General features: G+C 35.5%; 1 protein-coding gene across 2 annotated transcripts; it reads left to right on the plus strand.

The window, feature by feature from the left end:
- The first annotated feature begins 1565 nt into the window (after positions 1–1565).
- Positions 1566–20833, plus strand: LOC139972983 (uncharacterized). 2 transcript variants are annotated; one of them, XM_071979321.1, is made up of 10 exons: positions 1566–1762; positions 5464–5499; positions 6766–7041; positions 7231–7515; positions 8031–8066; positions 8494–8547; positions 9398–9464; positions 13469–13717; positions 14159–16186; positions 20022–20833. In XM_071979321.1, exons 1-9 carry the CDS (start codon positions 1618–1620, stop codon positions 14190–14192), a joined length of 1182 nt encoding a protein of 393 aa, XP_071835422.1. In that variant the 5' UTR covers positions 1566–1617; the 3' UTR covers positions 14193–16186; positions 20022–20833. The 2 variants fall into 2 exon arrangements, with proteins under 2 accessions (XP_071835422.1, XP_071835423.1); XM_071979322.1 differs by having other exon boundaries at positions 1570–1762; positions 7231–7503.
- The last annotated feature ends 1121 nt before the right edge of the window (positions 20834–21954 follow it).

A 21954-nucleotide genomic window follows, 5' to 3' on the forward strand; every position in this document is an offset into this window, starting at 1 on the left:
TTGAGGCAATCATCTTGTAAAGGAATTACAAACATTACACATAGTTTAAATAGTATAACATTAATCAATATTTAGTTGGAAACATCTTTAAGACTTGGAACATATAGCATCATATTATAGTCTTCAATCTCCTTTCAAGAAACACTATTGTGGCATATGTTGTCGATGGTGTTCTCCAGCCGAGCCAAAATTAACAGAGGCGCTGTCATATTGGTCATGTATAGTTCCGCGACTGCAGATTATTATGGTACAGACAGGTGATCACTTGGAAAGTTTTGTTCAAAATAAATAAAGATAAGATATTTTGAAACATATATTTGAAGTTTCCAGTCAACCAACTTAATTCGTTTTTTTTTCTAAAAAAGAAATGTTTTAGGCTTACAGCACAACTGAAACATTTAACTAGTCAATCACCCGGCACGTCTGTATGCAACTTCATCCAGTGTGTTCTAATGCTGGTTAGTGCTTTCAACCGAACGTGTTACTTCGATTCAGAGATCTGTAGACATATCAAATGCAACTCTGATAGGACCTGGAGTCCCTTAAAAGAACTGTTTTGGGACCCAGGGCCTTATATGGAGATCTACGGCTCTTCTACGACCTATATGACAGCGTCCTCAGTTGAAATTCTGGAGAGCCCTATTGCAATTGTCATGCAATTTCGTGCATCTCATAGCCTATTTAGGAACACAAATATACATATACTTTTTGGACCCGTTCATAGAGGTACATCAATAGCGTAAATCCTGTCTTCATTCGGGGGGAGGGGGAATGGTTCAGTCGGGGAAATAGTTTGCATTAAGCCGGGAAGAATTGGACCGCTTTACTGCTGTAACCCTTGCCACACCCCCTTCACCTTTCCCAGCTTAACACAAAGTATTTATTATCAAAAACTATCGTTTATGGCTACTTCAAAAATCCTAATTTATTGTTTATGCTACAGGATGCACATTCGACGTCTTACTTTATCTGAGACAGGATTCCCCCCCCCCCCTTCCAAAAAAAAACAATACTAAAGAGACAGATCCACTGACCCTAGTACATCATCCCCTCTATTACAAAATCTTCCTTTCGCCTCTTATCCTTCCTATCAGAAGGGCAAACTGAACTCCCCCCACCCCCCGAACCTTTGAAATCATGTGAACGCCACGGATGTACGTTATCTGTTTTGTTCTGTCTGTCCTAGAATTTGAGGGACTACAATTGAATCAACGTTTCAAAGGTAATCTGTTCGACCTTGATGTACTACTAAAGTTCAATTAAGTTTCAGTTAGCAGTATCATATACATTATTAATATTTAGGCACTATTAATGTGTTTCTCTTTCTTGTGTTGCCGGATGCTTAACTAATTATAAGAGTTGATAGTTCTCAACCTAGTCACAAAAAGGGAAACTAAAACTATATTTTTAAAAGTAAAGATCAAATTCAATGTTAATACAAAGTGATGCACCCGCTATTATGGTTATTTGAGTCATCAACAAATGAAGCTTGAAGTCTACTTTCAGTAAAATTACACTCACTAAAAGGCACCAATATAACTTACTACTATGCATAACATCCCTTAGATTCGATTATTTGTCAATGCGTATGCTCTTAAATCATATGTTTATCGCTATATGACGAACATGATAAGGACGAGGAAGTTACAAGTAAACATCAAGATTGCAGTGACGATGTCATCATTAATTTGTCATTTGTTTAAAAGCAGGAACTCTTTTGTGCCATCTGACAGATTCTCAGCGTCGAAGGAGGCCTATGTGGGTAAGATATTATTTTAATCTTCCCTTCTGATTAATCCAAAGTCCTAACATAGTATTTACACAACTGTTCAATCCTTCCCTCTGATCGCATTCCTTACCCTCTCCATATAGGCGTTTCTATAAAACCAGATGTTCCTTCACTATCACCCCCATCCCACTTTGCGCTCCATAGCCCATTCACACGGCTTAACCAGACCTTCCCTTTCCTCTCATTCTTTCATGTCTCCTGTATATGTTAACCTGATTTTTTTCTGAAATCTCATTCCCTTCTTTATCTCATTCCATAACCTTACCACATCATTTACACAGCACCTTTATGCATTAATCATTCCAGGGGCACACTCCTCCCCCCCCCCCCCCGCTCCCCCATTGGCCACTAGTTTGTGATAATCCTCAACAATTTTCATAATCACTTGCCCCTTTTTCACTTTGGAATTTGAATAAATTGTAATTAAAAATATACTTTTCTTCAAAAAGTAATAAAAATATAATTACAAGTTCTCATTTCTTGAAAGGCATTCAAGTAGTGCATTCGTGGTATTGAATGCACAAACGAGCGTTTTCAGCTAACTGTAGGCTTTGCACCCCCCCCCCCCTCCCCCTCCCCCTATCAGATCAAATGAAAGTCACTAGCCAGTTGTTCCTCAAAATTTCCCCCTCCCAAGATTGAAGTCTCTTCCGCCGCCCCTTCATCGTTTCATATTTCCTGTATCCTGTATCCATCCTTATCCCTCTACACCATTTAATGTTCCGGTAATCCTGTCTTTGTGTGGACCGTTTCGGTAAACTTCATCTTTCATTCTTGGATGTCTGACGGTGATTGGTGTGAAGTGTGTCATAAGCACGTAAGTTTGTATTTTTTTTGTGAAACTAGGACAACAATAGCGTTCTATACGCCTGTCTAATTTAATGGCAGGATTGAATCTGCAAACTTCTTTACTGAATGATGCAACTGTGGAAGAGAAATCATAATGGTTTAACTTAGAGAATTGCCACTTCTCAAAACTAAGTCACTTTGATATTTGCCAGACAAATCAAGCAATTATAACCTCTTTATAACCATTTGCTATTGTCTTGTCACGCTATTGTGTATGCAAGCTGGCGCTAACGTATTATACCTTACTAATGTAAGTTTGTATGTTTTAAGTAGCTTAAACAACAAGGAGTTCGATCCGGCCGTTAATGCATATACCTAGAGTACGTGTGACTTCAATAATTCCTGTGCTATAGAAAGTCGTGATATGAACGTTAATGGTTGATAAGTTTATGAGCTAATTCATTTAGATATGCTGAACGAGAACATATGCATATTCAGGTTTTTGTTGCATTTTCATGTTTTAATTTAATTCAATTGATCCAATTTTTAAAAACAAATGTTTATTGTATTTGAAAATAAACACAGCTTTAAAAAAGTATTTAATTGCTGGCTTTACCTCTTTCTTTCAAGATTTCACGGAAGAAAAATCCTGAAAATGGATAGGCCTAAAAAGTCAAATAATAACACAGGATGATAACATACAAGGATGATTCGTTATCGAATCAGGCTCCTTTGGATAATTTCATCGCCGATACTAGGTCACATTTGACTAGTATCGCGAATGATTTATAGTATGGATAGTAATCAATTTCCTTGTGTATCAAACAGAAATGCTTGGAAATTATTGAAATTACGAAGAAGTGTAAGTTCATGATGTTGGTGGTCCCCTTTAATGCATTTTCAAAAACCATTCAGGAGGGTAACAACATTATTACAAAAGGGGAGATAGATACGTCATGTTTTTATTAAGCGATTACTGAAATTACATCATAACACCCGACTGTTTAAGTTATTTAGTAAGGTAATACAGTTACTTTGTACCTTCTGTAGTAGTGTGAAAGGTCAAAAGCAAAGCAACTATTGAAATGTTTCCTGTGAGTCTAGCTCAGCCGAAATGCCCAAACCAAGAATATTTTTACCAATTATGAATTTTATACGTTTAAAATTTTCCAACCATTTTCTCACCATTTAAAATCCGTTTTGAATTGCATATGGTTGTAAACTTAATTGGGTTTCAAGAACCTGTACATAATTTCGATTAGCAATGACCGAAACCTCAATGGCTCTAATTAATTAATTTCAGGATAACGTTAAAGATACGTTGCAAATCTTCGTTTCGGCATGCCTGTGAAGTCCGAAACTTAATTGTGTTTAATACAGGTTATATTATCTTTTATAGAGGCATACGGAATGAAATTAAGAATATAACTATGGGAAGCTCAAATACCTCGCTGAATTCTGCCTGCAATCTTGTCATAATGTTTTCTAATGTAGAAGTATATTGCACTCCATAGCTGGTGAAGAATTTTACGTTCCGTTTCGGTAATTCTAAATCGTTTTTTCCAGATATCCCGAAACCCGATACCTTCCTTTTGATTACCAATCAATATTAAAGCAAAATAATGTTGGAAATATTTACGCCTCCTGAACAATCAAACTTAACCGATCCCTCCCATGCTGTCGACTAAACGTTTAGGTCAGTGGAACTATAGCTCAGACAAAGAACAGACAGTTCAGTTCAGTTCAGAGCCCTACCCTAGAATAGAACAATTTTAAACGTCAAATGGGTAAACTTTAAATTTTTGTTGTTATAACTGATTCTGAGTTGAATAACCAATGTATATAATCCTAAGGTCATGTGAGATTGTTCATGCTAGTATAGTGGGCGTGGCTAGTTGCTAAAGTGCATATCAATCAAGTAAGATCTTTTCGCATTCGTTAAAGTGAGGGTGCTAGAACTAAATAGCGTAAGCTGAAGGGCTTAAAGTACCAGGCGCGTTAAGTTATGTGCCACTTGGTTTTATTTTTGTAAAGGGAAGGTTCTTACAGTGATATGGTGTATTATATAAAATATTGCCTTTCAACTAAGATATGATAGGCAATATGTATTTGATCAATATTTTAATTTTCATGACTAGTGAAAAAGCCAAAATGAATTACATTAAAATTAAAACGGTTTTGTTATCGATAGGTTTATAGGTGTAACTGATGTGTTAATTAAGAGGTTGTTTTTCGATCTAGCGCATCCAAAAGTTAATACCAATAGTGTTCAGTTGTATCCGATTTTTTTTTCCAAGAGGAATAGTATAGTTTTAGTGTACTGTTGGTGCCTGAGTAGATAACCAAGGTATTGATTACTATACAGTTGGATGCAGGAGCCTGCTGGTTAGTCACGTCACTTTCCATATATGTTAAATAATCATCCATAAGATGAGTTCAATTGATTTGTCTAGAGAGGAAGATATACACACATGAAACTCATAATCAAAAGATCAATTTAATTCCATGTTCTCGCTTACATATTTAACACTAAACAGCCGGGAGGAAATAAAAGGTCTTCTCTTTTCGATAAAACGTACAATTTCTTACTCGCGTCATAAAGCCTAATAAACACATGTTAATTATGTCTTATCTGGCTAACGAACGAAAGTAAAAATTGCGCGAACTGACGAGCGTAAGTTCTCCCTACACACACATTACGGAGGTTGAATTATCACTTTCACTGTCGGTTTATATAGATCTTACATGTAAGTTCGGTTGGAAATCGTTGCATGTGTCACGTTGTTAAGCTGACATATTATCGCTTAGCTGTGAGGGTGTAAAAAGTTGCCGAGTGTGTAAGAGAACATACTCTACAATGCTACTCTTCAATTTCATCTCTGCAGCGACGGTTCTGTATGGATCTCTCCTCTTTTCATCAGGTGAGACTAAAATTTTCATTTCTTTAATAATAGAACTGAATTGGTAAAAATGTAAACTGTGCTGATTCTATATGTAACAAAAGATTTCACTACGTAACCTGCGAACGTCACTGAGGAAGTGTTCTTTATGATTACAAAGTGGAATGATGGTTACTTAGTGTCTGATAGTGTAAATTGCATTCGAAGTACGATCCTTTGATAACACTCACAATATTAATATAAGTATTTACGATACAAGCAAACAACAAGGCAAGGCAGAGTCTGTCTAGCAGTGTGTTGCGATCAAGATAGGCTTTTGTTGTTTTTACAATAGACAAGATAAGGATTCCAGAAAATGGATGTATCGTTCTTATATTATCACTGTTGGGTAACAGTTGCATATTTGTAACACTGGCATTAGTAATTACAGATGATTGTTTTATGTAATATTCACACATGTCAACCTCATTCTTATAGATAAGTCCATTTGTGGCTGCAATAACATGAGTGATCGAAATTATAGAGTTATTAATCGTTCAATCCAATGCAACGGTAACTATGTCCTACATATTTAATATGTTGTATTGCTTCATTTGCAAACCTCATGTCTAATTCCATCGTTCTTTTAGCGGTAATACTGGACTATAGTAACAAACTAGGTATGCTTTCATATACATATTACATGGTCTGTCTTTAAGGGCTATGTACGGGACAGCTTATTTAACAATAAAATGAGTATCAAGAGGTTGTGTTAGACAGTAATAGTTATCTGTCCATATATATAGCGCCAAAGATACTAACCGGTAACTTCTGATTCAATCTATGTCCAAACTATGTTACATTACTTGGTGAAGGCTATTTATAGGCAATCTGTTAACGCCTATAAGCTCTACCACTTACTATAAGTCTAATGTCTTTAACGTCGTCTAAAATGTTCTGCCATATATGATAGTTTACTCTTTTTACCATTTGAACTTATCTATACTGTAAAAAAGACTTTGAAAGATGGATCTATGTGTAAATATCAAGGAAACACGCGAGTGACTTCGCGCACTACCATATCGTTTCATATTTAAGTGAATTAGAGGTTTAAGAGGTATGTTTATGCTTGGATACTGACCACATTGGTTACAACCACTGTGAGTTCTTAGGAAACCAGAACTATGCAAGTTGAATGTTTGTGTTGAGCTGGAGGAGAAATTAAGCAGCTTATACACCATGTGTCTTTCTTTTGAGTTTTCTTTTCAACATGAAATCAATACTAACAAAGTTCATTTCGATCTGTAGCAGAAGGGACATATCTCGGTTGCTTTGATGTAAAAAAAACAGAACTTTCTGGAATGATAGAGAAAGTGGACAGAAACAACATGACTGTTTCTATGTGTTCTGATTTCTGTGGTAATGGTGCATATGACAAATACGGCTTACAGTATGGATACCGGTGTTACTGTGGTAACCTGACGGAGATATTCAAGAACAATGATCGAGCAGAAGACCAATGCAAAAACCCGTGTCCAGGATCACCAAAATGTGGAGGGAATCAAGTGATAGCCATTTACAACTGTAAGTTGTATATCAAGTTCTTACAACAACAAAAATGTACATTAAATTATTGCGCCTAATTTCTCTTATACTGAACGAAGCATCAGATGAAGGTTAAGAAATGTATCGATATTAACTTAAAACAATACGAGATTTCCGATATTCTTTCTCGTTTAACGCTCTTGCTTGTCTTTACTTTTATTTTCAAAGACACGTCATACGTCGGATGCTACAGCTATACTCCAAATGAAATAATGGACTTTGGCGGTAAAGTAGAGTACTTGACTCCAACTATTTGTAGCGAGATATGTCACACGTATAAGTTTTTCGGCGTGACACAAGGCAGTAAATGTTATTGTCGTTCCGTCATATCGAATACTCGACAGAGAAATGATGACGAATGTAATGAATTACCTTGTCAAGGAGTACCCACGTGTGGAGGATCTGGGTACATCGCTATTTGGGACTTTGTTAACCGCACGCGTAAGGATTCTGGTAATATTTTATTAGTTAATAAAAATACATGCTTTGACAAAATGATCTGATTCATATTTTAGTGATCTTAATAAGGAAATTATCTACGCAAAAAATCATTGCATCGAAGTGTATTGAACAGTGTATCTTTATTCGATATATAAGGTATACTTCGAACAAGATGAACACTAAACAGCAAATCATTGTGCAAAGTAAAGCATTAACATCAAACTTTGATGGTCGTTACATATAAACATGCTGTGAAGTAAATGCAACTTTTTTTCTAGTTGATTGACGACATAATTGTTTACATCTTGTACATATATTACTACTTTGATTATGTCTGCAATTTTCATATGCAATATATAGTAGAGTATTTGTAAATCGACAACGCTCTTCTTAACTAATAACTATGTGGCACTAAGATAATGTAAAGTTTTATGTAAAATGTTGAACTCTGATTTGTTATCCCATGAGGCACATTTCACTTCACGCTTAAATCAACTTAAACATTTGTATTGATATTTTTCATACAGAAATTAATGCATCTACAACAGTACCTCCAACGACAGGTGATTGCTTTAATCAAGAGCTTCTAGGGGACTGAGTATTTAATTCATTGATTAAATTTGAACACTCATGCTGCATTTTGCTGCTTTTCATAACGCATCGTTCTTGAGAAAAAACTTAACGGTTATAAGTCACACCGCACTTCACATTAAAACAAACAAATGAGCTTGCTTTTTCAAGGCTATATATTATGATTATGATTATGATTTTGATTGTGATGGTGACGATGATGATGGTGGTGATTGTGGTGGTGATGGTATATATATATATATATATATATATATATATATATATATATATATATTAGACGTACCACAGATAGTGCAAAATTCATCGGCATTTTTTTTTTGTTTACGTCATGCCGTTCCGAATATTACATCAGTTTTTGTCAGCTTTTACTTTTAACTATTCTTATTGTTATTTATTCAGATATGTCTGCATCCATAACAGTACTGTCAACGATAGTTTCGCTGTACTCCGAAGGTGATCGTTTTGTTTCCAGTTTAATAAAGACTTTTTAGAGGCTTGAGTATTCAATTCGTTGAATTGATTTAGTTCCCAAACTTAAAAACTTTAATAGCTCAATCGTTACAGAGAACGGCGTTTGTAATCATGATCTTACGGATTTTAATCCCGTTCTAGATAAAGTTTTCTTTATATTTTATATTTATAATTTAGCATTCAGTTTACAATATCGATTTACATAAACAACATTTCAGTAGGTTTTTATACTGTACAACTCACATGTAGATCATTAGACTTATAATTGTTGTCCCTGATTGTGACCATCATTTATGATATAGTTAAAAGATCTGCGAACACTTACAAAAACATTGTCCTTATCATTCTAAAAGGCATTAATAATCATCAAATAGCGGCAACTTCCATCGAAATCCATCAAAGTTGACCATTTTACAAGTATCTTCTTAATTCTAGTTTTATTTATGAATAAACATTAGCTAATTATGAACATTGATGAATTATTGTAAATGAATGCCTAATTTTCTATTAAGTTATCCCTTTGTTTTCACAACAAAAATTTGAAAAGGGAATATCACATTATTCAATAATATATGTGGGCTATTAATTAGGAATTCACTTATTAATGGCTGAAATAAGAAATTTTGATGAGCGCAAACACTCAACGTCATAGTTTGCTTGTTTCCCATATTTCTCAAAACTTCAAAATGTGTATATCTTTGAAACGAAAAGAGCTTTCAAACAATGTCAACAGATTTTGAATGAGATTATCACATACACACAAATGTACAGAATATGGGGAAAATTACCTCGGTGTCCCTAGTACTTTAAATCACTTTCTCTTTATCGGCAGTTTTTCTCGCTCTTTCGTTTGCTCTTGGATGTTTGGTTGTGATCGGAGTTTTAGGGATCTCACGAAGGTAAGTTTATCTTTTTCATTGCGAACTTTGACGTAATGGGCAGTAATATTTGTTTTCCCTCGAAGTATAGTCAATATTTGATACTCTTTACCTTTCTCAGCTGAGGACAGGATTTCTATACAATTCCCATTTTTTGGAAGTGTCTTCTCTTAAGGACCTTTTTATTTATTTATTTTTTAGCCAGCAACCCTTCCGCTATCCTTTCCAAATATAAAGCTTTATTTGTTTTCCCTTTGTAAAATATGACTAGGAAAAGAAACTCAATTTATAATCTTTGGAAAAGTTTATATATAAACTCGCTGTTACTTTTTGCCACTTGTAATGCAATTGAACTTCTACTTTAACCCCAGATCTCCTATGTCTTATTTCGTGCTGATTCACAATACGCTCCGAATGTTTTGGTTTGCATTATCTCATGAATTCCTGACCACATGAACAATCATCCAACAAGACATGAGCGCCATTTTCAAAAAGCTATCATCTTTGCACAAACGTGAATGTTTTCAGTTGTAAAATTTAAGGTTATGGTACATTCCATGGGAAGGAAATCATGTAATATCAATTACATTTATGTAAACGTCTAACTTAACGTTCAGTTCAGCAATTGATTGAGTTGTCAATGACATACTGGGACAGGATTAGTACCGAAGGCCTTAGCAGCCTACACCATTCTTTAAAATGTTAACCTAGATTGAAGATTCTGTATGAATCTGAAAAAAAACTTATCATTCATAATGTCATGGCCATTGGCACGAAGCACAAGTGGGAATTCGATGACTGCAGTCCGATATGTTAACAATGCAACAAAAGATATCCGATGTGTCCTATGGGCAAACAAAAACTAGCTCAAACGTTTCTAAGTAACACAGTAACGTATTAAGATTTCCAATAGTTCTTCCCTTGGGTGCATTCCTCTTGATTATACACAAAAACTTGGTACACAAAACCCGTAATTGCTGTGAATTTCTTTCTGGTTTGTTAGTGTTATATTCATGGGCTCCCGTAAAGAGTATTTCACTGACATGCATTTTGGGGCTGATTTTGAAACGAAATTGAGGCCGACACTGATTTTTAAGCCCCAACATATAACAATATGAAGCCAACATTAAAAATGTTAGGTCCAACAAGCAATTTCAGACCCGACACTACAGATTTGTGGTCACGACAATGAGGCTGAATTATTTCCAACATAAGCACCACATTTGGACTCCAAATTTTACCAAGCCTGACATGGATTGTGTCACAATTGAGAAGGAACTTCGTAAGTTCATCAACTCCATAGAGCCAGTGCTATTACCCTAGATTTCAATGACGCAAGTGGATGGGAACTCAGTCCATTACATTTTTGTCACTCGTCTTCCTCTCTCTTCCCTTTCCTCATCCTTGTCACTCCTCTGCATATTCCCCATCCTTGTCACTTTATCTGCCCCTTTTCCTCATTCCACATCATTGTCACTATCTGCCCACTCTTTTTCCTAATTCATGTCACTGATCATCCCCTTCCCCTCCTTCCACACTCTTGTCACCCATGTTCCCAGTCCCCTTCCCCTCTTTATCTGCCATCATTAACCATCTTGCTTTTCCTTCCTTCCCTAACCTTGCCGCTGAAGCACATATCAAAATATCTCAATGTGGGTTCTCGGTGGACCAACAACAACCTAAAGTAGCATAGATCACAATAATATTGACTGTACCTGTAGGCTCACTATAGCACTTACAGATAATTAACACTATAATATGAAATACATTCTGTGTGCATTCTGCCATCACAGGAGATTACATATTTACACTTAATAAGGGCTGCTATTCTGTGTGCACATTGCCATCACAGAACTAACCTGTATATATTCACAACTAATATACACAAGGTAAGCACATATAAAATGACCAGGCTCCTGAGAGGTCTGAGCACAGTTAAAAGATGAACTCTTACCTGTCTGGAAATAAATATAGTTATTTGTATAATCTTCTGGCTTGTCACTACTACTGATGTATGGCAGTTTGGATTGTCTTGGTGAATGGTAGGGTTGCTTGGGTGAAAGGGTGTTTTAAGCAATTTTGAAACAAAGGGAAGTTTTGAATGAAATTAATTATCCCACCCTACAGGGCAAGATCTTACTTAACACTTTTATCCATCTTTATTTGTTCAAAAAAAGAAAAATATTTTTACAAAGAAATCCTAGAAATGTTGTCGTTTAACATTTAGTAAATTTGAAAGATAATTAAAGTAGATACTTGTGAAAAGAGAAAAATATAATTACTGTAAAATTATCCTAGCAGCAAGAAAGAGCATTTTCAAAATATATTCCTAAACACCCAGATTAGACCTGCAAACCGTTCTTTACTTAAATCATGTCTGTAAGACAGATATTTGACGTCATCATAGTACTTTTAATACGGTTTCTCTAAGCATTTGGTATTGACAAAATATAATTTTCGACCTTCAGAATAGACTTCAGTTTAGAGTAGAAATGCATATGGTGGGGATTTAAATTATTCACTTTGTAACTGTAAATGTAATGCTTACAATATACGATAAGCACACAAGATAATGGATGAAGAAGGAGATTATATCCAAAGAAAAATCTTTTTTGGATCAAATAAACTGCCTACCGAATAACAGTTGTTCAGTATTATGAAGAAAAGGTGAAATGACCGGACAACCCCTAATTAGGTGTTCCAGTGTCTCACTGTTTGTGTTACAAAAGGTGCAAGAGGGCTCGCCATTTTGATCATTAAATAATTTAAGAAGATGATTTGTACCAAGAATACGATGAAGAAACAAAATTGAAAATAAATCCCTTTTTCAGAAAGAGCTGAGAACTAGAACGAAATCTAAAAAATAACATTCCAATCGTCATCTGTTAAGTTGAACGATTCATTCCAATTCAGGTGACCTCGGTGATAGTACAATATGCTCAATCAGTTTTCTGTAAGCATTTCAGCATTTAATTCTTAGTCATTACCTTTCCAGTAACAAGAAATTGCTGACATTAAACCAAACTTAAAAGGATAGTTATTGCCACTATAACTTATGCCGACAAAAATGTTAAGTTAACATAGTTCCCTTGTTATCAAAGAGACCTTTCTGATAAATTACACCAACTCTTACTTAAAAATTGGCCAGGAAGTGGACCAAACGTTATCCCACATTTTTAACTTATTCCACCATCGTCCGAGAACAGCTAGTATGACAGTCTAAATACCTATTACGTGCCATTAGGATCTGCAAATCCTTAGCAGATTGCGCCATCGGCAACTGCTGGAATAGCTTAGTTATGGCGCATGTAGTGGTGGTTCTTGCCTTCACTTGGTTGTTACCTGACCATGCTGCTGGCTGACCCATCTGGTCATATCTAAATGATACAATCTGCCTTCGCTTGGGACCTGATGTCCTTGGCTGCTGATGTTGGATCATGTATCATCTAACTTGGCTTGGCGAGACATCTTGGACTCAAGTGTCACCGTCTGTTCAGGAGTATTTCGTTCAACTTTGATCGTCTGCTCCTTGTCCTCGAGATAATTCATGTCATGGTGTTCAACGGTCTCTGATTGCGTGTCTTCTTGCTCATCTGGTTCACATGGTACGATGGTTGGGGTCTGTTACCGTACTTCATCATCTCCAGGCTGATTCACGATCGGCTGGGTGGGGATTAAACCGGTGGGAACTGCAAATTGCAAAACGTTTGCAAACTGTACCACTTCAACACTATTTATATTTTTTTTTTATATGAAACTAACCTTTGTATGACATAGTTTTGTATTTACAAGCTGGCGTTAAGTTGTGGTTCATCAGAATATAAGACGACATCAGTTTAATATTCATGCAAGTGCCAAACACTTTCCCAATAAGGTATTTTTATTCGCTAAATGTTCCTTGCTTTTTCATGTTTTAATTTAATTAACTGATCCCATTTCTTTTAAGCAGATGTTTTATTGTATTTGCAAATGAACATAGTTCTATAAATGTTAGTTATTTGCTGGCTTTACCTCTCTCTTTGAAGATTTTACGGTAGAAAATTCCTGACGATGGATAGGCCTACAATGTCATATAATGAAACAGGCAGGACGATGGCATTAAGAGATGATTCGTTATTGCATCAGGCTCCCTTAGATAATTTCATCTCCGATAAAAGGCCACCTTTGAAGAGCGAATATTCTGGGGTGATCTATAGTATGGAGAAAAATCAATTTCCTTGTGTATCAAACAGAAATGCGTTCCATACTGACAATATTGAAATTTACGAAGAAATGTAAGTTCCTAATGTCGATGGTCACCTTTTCTGCATTTTCAAAACCATTAAGGAGGAAACAAATTTATTACAAAGGAGACTGAGGTAGATATATCATCTTTTATTAAGCGATAGTTGAAAATACATCTTAACACTATACTGTTTAAGTTATTTAGTAGGGTAATACAGTTACTTTGTACCTTCTGTAGTAGTGTGAGAGGTCAAAAGCAAAGCAACTATTGAATTGGTTTATGGGAGTAAAGCTCGGCCGAAATGACCGAGCAAGACTATTTTTACCAATGATGAATTTTATACGTTTAAGCATTTTCCAACCATTTTCTCACCATTTAAAATCCGTTTTTTATTGCAAATGGTTGTAAACTTAATTTTGTTTCTAGAACTTTTACATAACTTCGATTAACAATGACCCAAACCTCAATGGCTCTAATTATCTCATTTCAGGAAAGCGTTAAAGATACGTTGCATGTCGTCGTAATTCGTTTTGGCCTTCCTGTGATGTCCGAAACGAAACTTAATTGTGTTTAATACGGGTTATATGATATTTTATAGGGCAAACGGAATGAAATTAAGTATAAAACTATGGTAAGCTCAACTACCTTGCTGAATTCTGCCTGCAATCTTGTCATAATGTTTTCTAATGTAAAGGTATTGCACTACATAGTTTCGTTTTGGTTTCCGTTTTGGTAATTCTAAATTGCTTTTTCCAGATTCCCAGGGCAACAAGAAATAAAACCCGACCCATTCCTATTGATTAACAATCGATACTTAAGCAAAACTAATGTTTGAAATATTTACGCCTCCTGAACAATCAAACTTGACCGATCCCTCCCATGCTGTCAACTAAACGTTTAGGTCAGTGGAACTATAGTTCAGACAGTTCAGTACCGTAACGGTTAGATAAGGGAGTATATTAGAGTCACATGGTGACATGGACTGGAAACTGGGAACTATACCCTAAGGAGAGTATTGTATTTAGAGCCTGTTTAGAGATCTTGTATGTAATGATGAATACAGACAGTGAAATAAGAAATTCAGTTATTATGAAGATTGTAAAGCAGTAACGTTTAAGTTTGTTTAAAGGCAGGCTCTTACAGTGATAAGTGTGTATTATATAAAATATTGCCTTTCAACTAAGATATGATAAGCAAAGATATTCGATCATTATTGGTATATTCATGACTAGTGAATCACTCAATGTAACTGGTATTATTGCTAGTTTTAAGAGTTGCTGGAAATACAGGTTTTATCTTATCTTAAATGAATTACATTAAAACTAAAACAATTTTGTTATCGATAGGTTTATAGGTGTAACTGAGGTGTTAAAGAGGTATCTTTTGAACCTAGTGCATCCCACAGTTAATACCAATAGTGTTCAGTTGTATAGGAATAGTATAATTTTAGTGTACTGTTGGTGCCTGAGTAGATATCCAGGGTATTGATTACTACACAGTTGGATGCAGGAGCCTGCTGGTTAGTCACGTCACTTTACATATATGTTAAATAATCATCCATAAGATGAGTTCAATTGTTGGAAGAAATACACACATGAAACTCATAATCAAAAGATCAATTTAATTCCTTGTTCTCTCTTACATATTCAACACTAAACAGCAGAGAGGAATCATGTAAATTATAAATTATATGAGCAGCTCTTTAATGTAAAGTTGGGCTAAGAAATACTAATAAATTCAAATTACTGTAGAATTACACACAATCAGAACAAATGTGTCATTGATGTTGAATACTCCCTTCATTGTATAAACGGTGCTGTGGCCGAGTGGAGAAAAGCTGTGGCATTTGAAGCAATGAGGCTTAGCGATCGGGACGTTCCGGGGTCGATACCCGGGGGGTCATAGTAAGGTGGGCTTTTCATCCTAAAGCAATCTATGGTTTTCCCATCTGAAATGACCTTCTAAAGATTCTAAATTTAAGTTTTTCAAGCGTCGTACAAGTAACTGTTGGTTATTATTATACATATTGATTAATAAATTAACATGTCGCTCACCACTTGTGACAGGTTCCAAACGGCCTTCTCTTTTTTCGATAAAACGTACAAGTTATATCGTATCATATAGCCTAATTACAAACTTACAAGTAATATATTATTTATGTCTCATTCTGTCTAACGATCTAATTATCGCGTACCTTTAGTAAACTGCCGACAATAACAGCTACGAAAGTAAAATTGAAAACTGACAAGCGTAACTTCTCCTGACAAGCACATGACATAAGGTTGAATTTTCGTTTTCATTGTCTGTTAATGTACCTCTGCCATAAAAGTTTGTTTGCAAATCGTTGCATGTTTGACGTTGTTTAAGCTGACATATTATAGCCGTAGCTGTAAGGAAGCTGTAAGGAGTAAAGGAGTAAAGAGCTGCCGAGTGTGTAAGAGAACAACATCTACAATGCTACTCTTCAATTTCATCTCTGCAGTGACTGTTCTGCATGGATATCTCCTCTTTTCATCAGGTGAGACTAAAACTTTCATTTCTTTTCATAATAGGACTGACTTGGTAAAACAATCTTTCCGAAATACACCTTGTAAACAATGCTGATTTTTTTTATGTAAGAAATGATTTCACTACGTAACCTGCGAACGTCATTAAGGAAGTGTTATTTATGATTACAAAGTGGAATAATGGTTACTTAGTATTTGATACTTGCTTTGTAAACTACATTTGAAGTACGATCCTTCGATAAAACTGGTAATATGAAACAAGCAAACCACAAGGCAAGACAGTGTAGGTCTAGCAGTACGTTACGATAAATATAGGCTTTTTTGTTTGTACAATAGACAATATGATGATTCCAGAATAACTCATATTTCGTATGTATCTTGTATGTATATTATCAATAATGGGTTACAGTTGCTTATTTGTGAGACTGACGCTAGAGTAATAACAGATAATCTGATCGTGTTATGTAATATTAAAACAACCTCCTTCTAATAGATAAGACCATATGTGGCTACAATAACATGAGTGATCGAAGTTATAGAGTTATTAATCTTTCAATCCTATGCAAATGTCACTGTGTCCCACATATTTAATATGTTGTATTGTTTCATTTGCAAAACTCATGTGTAATTCCATCGTTCCTTTAGCGGTAACGTTGGACTATAGTAACAAACTAGGTATGCTTGCACATATGACATGGTCTGTCTTTAAGGGTTATGTACGGCACAGCGCATTTAACAAACAAAAGAGCTGCAAGAGTTTGTGCTAGACAGTAATAGTTATCTGTCCATATATAGCGCCAAAGATACTAATAGGTAACTTCTGATTCGATATCAATTCATTTATTTGTTTTATCGCCAACTGTGTACAATGGGAAAGGAAGTCTCCACAAAGTCTTAAAAAGACTTAACAAAGTAGGAGACTCCCTGGAAGAAATTTTAAAATAAATAATGCAGTATACATAAGGAATAAATATACAGTAATATAATAACCTAATGATGTTGCGATGGATACGTGAATAGATTATATAATACTAGTACGAGTTAATAAATTCCTTTACAAATGTCTGGTGAATGTGGGATTTGAAGGTACAGACTTTTTTGATAGATCATTCCAAATTTGTATTGCTCTATTACGAAGACCGAATTTTCCTATGATACTATGGTAAAAATTGCAAAGAGCGTTGTCGGCTTGTCTTGTGTGATGGTTATGGAAGACTATGTTACTACATATAAAGTCATTAAAAGTGACTGGCAGTTATCAAATCCATGCTTTGCATGGATTTGATCATGTAAGCAAAAGTAGCAACCTTGACTGTTATAATATCACCAAGTTTTAATAAATTTAGGTACTAGTATGTTCAAGTGATGTTGCATTAGCAATGTGACGTATAGCCCTCTTTTGGAGAATATTTAGGCGGTCAATGTTAACATTGTATGTACCAGACCAAATAGTTGTACAGTAGGATAAGTGTGGCAGAACTAATGTTTGATAAAGCATTCTAAGGACATACCGTGGGAGGAAATATTTCAGTTTAGATAATAAACCAGTTTTTAGCTACAATGTTACATACTAACGAAATATGGTTATTCCAAGAAAGTTTGCTCTCAATATTAATACCAAGGAACTTTGTATCAGTTACACATTTAATTATTTTACCGTTCATCGTAATATCTTTATCCCAACGAGATGCTCTTCTACTACTGAAAAAAATATACTTATTCTTATCAATATTATTACTTAATTTGTTTGCTGCGAACCAATCACAGAACTTATCCAGTTCACAAGAGACAGTACTTTGGAGTGAAGTTACGTTCTTCGAGAGAAGGAAAAAATTGGTGTCATCGGCAAATAGGCAAATATGACTGTATGAGCAATGTTGGAGACATGGCAGATATCATTAACGTATATAATAAACAACAAAGGACCTAATAAAGAGCCCTGAGGCACACCAAAGGCGATTTCACCAGTCACAGTCCAGAATTTGAATTCTTGTATGTAGTATATTGTAACCTTTTTGTGACATTAATGTCTAGCCAATTTAGGGTTATGGTGGCAGAAGATGGACTAACCCGAGTAGGTTTAGTTATTATAGGATCAAACCCGCTCGAATAAATAAGGTTATTAAAGTCAGTAGTTATGCTTGCTTTAGAAAAATTAATATTAAAATCTCCCATAATATAGGTGCTGCAGTGGTCATTAGCGATGGTGCCAAGGATAAGCTGCATATTTAAATTGAAATCATCACTCGAACTGTTGGCAGGTCTGTATACACAACCAACGATAAGCTTTTCGTTACTATAGGTGTACTCGTTTCAATGAATATCGCTTCAATAGAATTGTTTAAAAAAGACAAATCTGTACGGTGTTTAAAATTAAAGTCATTACTTATAAAAAGGCAAACACCACCACCCCTTCTTTCATTACGATGCTGTTCAATTAGTGTGTAATTGTCAATCTTAATAAGAGGAGATATATCATTTGTAAACCAGGTTTCAGTAAAACCAATTATGGAAAAATCTTGATTGAACAAAGATATGGTAGCAATATCGGAAAAATGTTTCTTTAGACTACGACTATTGTGTTGTAGTAATGATATACACTTATGGAATGGTGAGTTATTAAAAGAATCGACGTCATTGTACTTACAAGATACATTATTTTCGCCCATATCCTCCGTGGAATTAGTGTTAAAAAGCAAAATGGCTAGTAGAAAGTAAAGTTTGGTTGTCATTTCACTTTAATTAATTGAGTCCAATAGTAATTTCAGTTAGTTTCTATGGCCTCCTTTATTAGCAGTTCCTGTCTGCCCTTTCTCCTTAGGGCTGAAATTGTAGGTTTCCTCGATCGCTGGTTGTGTGGTTTTCGTTTGTTGACTGGTTAACTTCTTCGGTACAGTGTAGACTTTATCGGTTGAAACTGCTCTCTTCATTTTTCTTGTGTTTTCTGTTGCCGAAGATTGGGTTGGGACATTGATGTTGTAGGTAGGTTTTCTTTCTGCGTTTTAAAATATTTATCTGCTGGTTTGGTCTGTTTGTTATTGCTATTTTCACTATGTCTTTGCTTTGGTAAATCTTCGCTGTGTCCATGTCGATCGAAGTTTCACTTTCACCTGTGTCTAAGTTCGATCTAGTGGCCTGATCTGTCACTTGACTGTCTTTTCTGGTGTCTCCTTTAAGGTTAGGTTGTTTGTGGACTTCATTATGGTTCTCTTGATCGGATTCTCCTGTTGTCTTTGTCTTGCTGATGGCCAAAGCGATGACAGTTAAAGCACTCTGTTGATGGGCATCTTGATTCAGAGTGTCCCAGCTCATCATATTGTTTACTATCTATAGTTTGGACAGTTTCTCATTAGGTGATCCTCTCCCAAGCAATTGTTGCAAACCCTACTTTGGCCATTGTGTTTGAGTCTTATATGAATGCCTCTAATAACAACAGCATATGGTAGACTTTTTACCTTGCTTGGTAATTCAAGCCGCACAAACCGTGTACCGTTTTGGATGTTGTGAAAATCAATGTAGAATTTATGGGTCCATTCAGATCGAATTTTGCAGCCAAGATCTGTTAATTTGTCGGTAAGTTCAGAATCATCAATAAAAACAGGGACGTTGAATAAACTTACAGTCAATATTTGTTTCGTTACACCCATCACGACGCAATCTTCTTTCCCAATGTGTAAACCCGACTCCTGTAACAATTCAGCATCCTTGACGTTTTTAAGTGTGACAATCCATTGCCCAGACCTCACATCCGATAATGTTCTTCCTTCCGACGTCACTTGAGAAAGCATTTATCACATCAATAGCGTTAATCGAGCAATCAATTATTTTTATGCTATTCTCCTTCAGGTTGTTGATTTCTGCCGTTGCTCCATACTAACAGGTGAACGGTGGCTAGAATTAGCAGAACTCATATCTGTAGTGAAGGGCTGACTTGGGCCGAAAGACGCAGCCGCCTCCAATTCTAGAAAACTGTTTCCTTTCAAAATGTGTTCCAAATTCAATTTACCAAGCAATTAAATCAAATGAATCGTTCGTACAATCCAGTCACTAGCATTTCTCCAATTTCGATGATTTCAGCTACCAAATGGCGGAAATTTTTTGAGAGACATAAATTGTGACGTGTTTACGGGTCGCGAACACTTGTCAACTTTCTATGTCCAAACAATGTAACATTAGTTGGTGTAGGCTATATATAGGCAATCTGTTAACCCCTATCAAGCTCTTCCACTTAATATTTGTTTAACGTCTTTAACGTCGTCTGGAAATGTTCTGCCATATATGATAGTTTACTCTTATAACCATTAGAACTTATCTGTACTGTAAAAAGACTTTGAAAGATAAATCTATGTGTAAATATCAAGGAAACACACGAGTGACGGCTCGCACTACGATATCGTTTCATATTTTAGTGCATGAGAGGTGTAAGAGCTATTTTTATGTTTAGATACTGACCGTATTAATTACAACCACTGTGAATTCTTAGGAAAGCAGAGATATGCAAGTTGAATGTTTGTGTTGAGCTGCAGGATAAATTAAGCAGCTTATACACCATGGGTCTTTCTTTTGAGCTTTCTTTTCAACATGGAATCAATACTAACAAAATTCATTTCGATCTGTAGTAGAAGGGACATATCTCGGTTGCTTTGATGCAAAAAAAGCAGAACTTTCTGGAATGATGGAGAGAGTGGAAAGGAACAACATGACTGTTTCTATGTGTTCTGATATCTGTGGTAAGGGTGCATATGACAAATACGGCTTACAGTATGGATACCGGTGTTACTGTGGTAACCAAACGGAGATACTCGAAAGCAATGATCGAGCAGAAGGCCAATGTAACAACCCGTGTAAAGGAGCTCCTAAATGTGGAGGGAATCAGGTGATAGCCATTTACAACTGTAAGTTGTATAACAAATTTTTTGACAAAGAAACTTAATAAAATTAACAAAAAAATCCTTGCGCATATTTTCTCTAATACTAAATGAAGCTTGAGATGCAGATTAAGATATGTATCGATACTAACTTAAAACAATACGAGATTTCCGATATTCATTCTCGTATAACGCTCTTTTCTTGCCTTAATTTTTATTTTCAAAGACACGTCATACATCGGATGCTACAGCTATACTCCAAATGAAAGTATACACGTTGGCGGTAGAGTAGAGTTCTTGACTCCAACTATTTGTCGCGAGATATGTCACACGTATAAGTTTTTCGGCGTGACACAAGGCAGTAAGTGTTATTGTCGTTCCGTCATATCGAATACTCAACAGAGAAATGATGACGAATGTAATGAATTACCTTGTCAAGGAGGACCCACGTGTGGAGGATCTGGGTACATCGCTATTTGGGACTTCGTTAACCGCACTCCGAAGGATTCTGGTAATATTTCATTAGTAAATACAAGTACATGTTTGGACATATTGATCTTATTCACGTTTTAGTGATCTTATTTCTTTAGGAAATTATCTACGAAAAATCATTGCAACGAAGTGTATTGAACAATGTATCTGTAGTCGATATATAATACAAACTTCGAACTAGATGAACACTAAACAGCCAATCATGTTGCCACGTAATAGTATTAACATCAAACTGTGATGGTCGTTACACATACATACATACATACGTGAAGTAAACGCCACATTTTTAATTCTAGTTGACAAATGACATAAATGTTTACATTTCGTACATATACTTCTACTTTGATTATGCCTGCAACACTCATATGCAACATATAGTAGGTTTATTGTTAATAGACAACGCTCTCCTTAACTAATTA

This window comes from Apostichopus japonicus, chromosome 9 (genome assembly GCF_037975245.1).
Source record: "Apostichopus japonicus isolate 1M-3 chromosome 9, ASM3797524v1, whole genome shotgun sequence".
NCBI lineage: Eukaryota > Metazoa > Echinodermata > Holothuroidea > Aspidochirotida > Stichopodidae > Apostichopus > Apostichopus japonicus.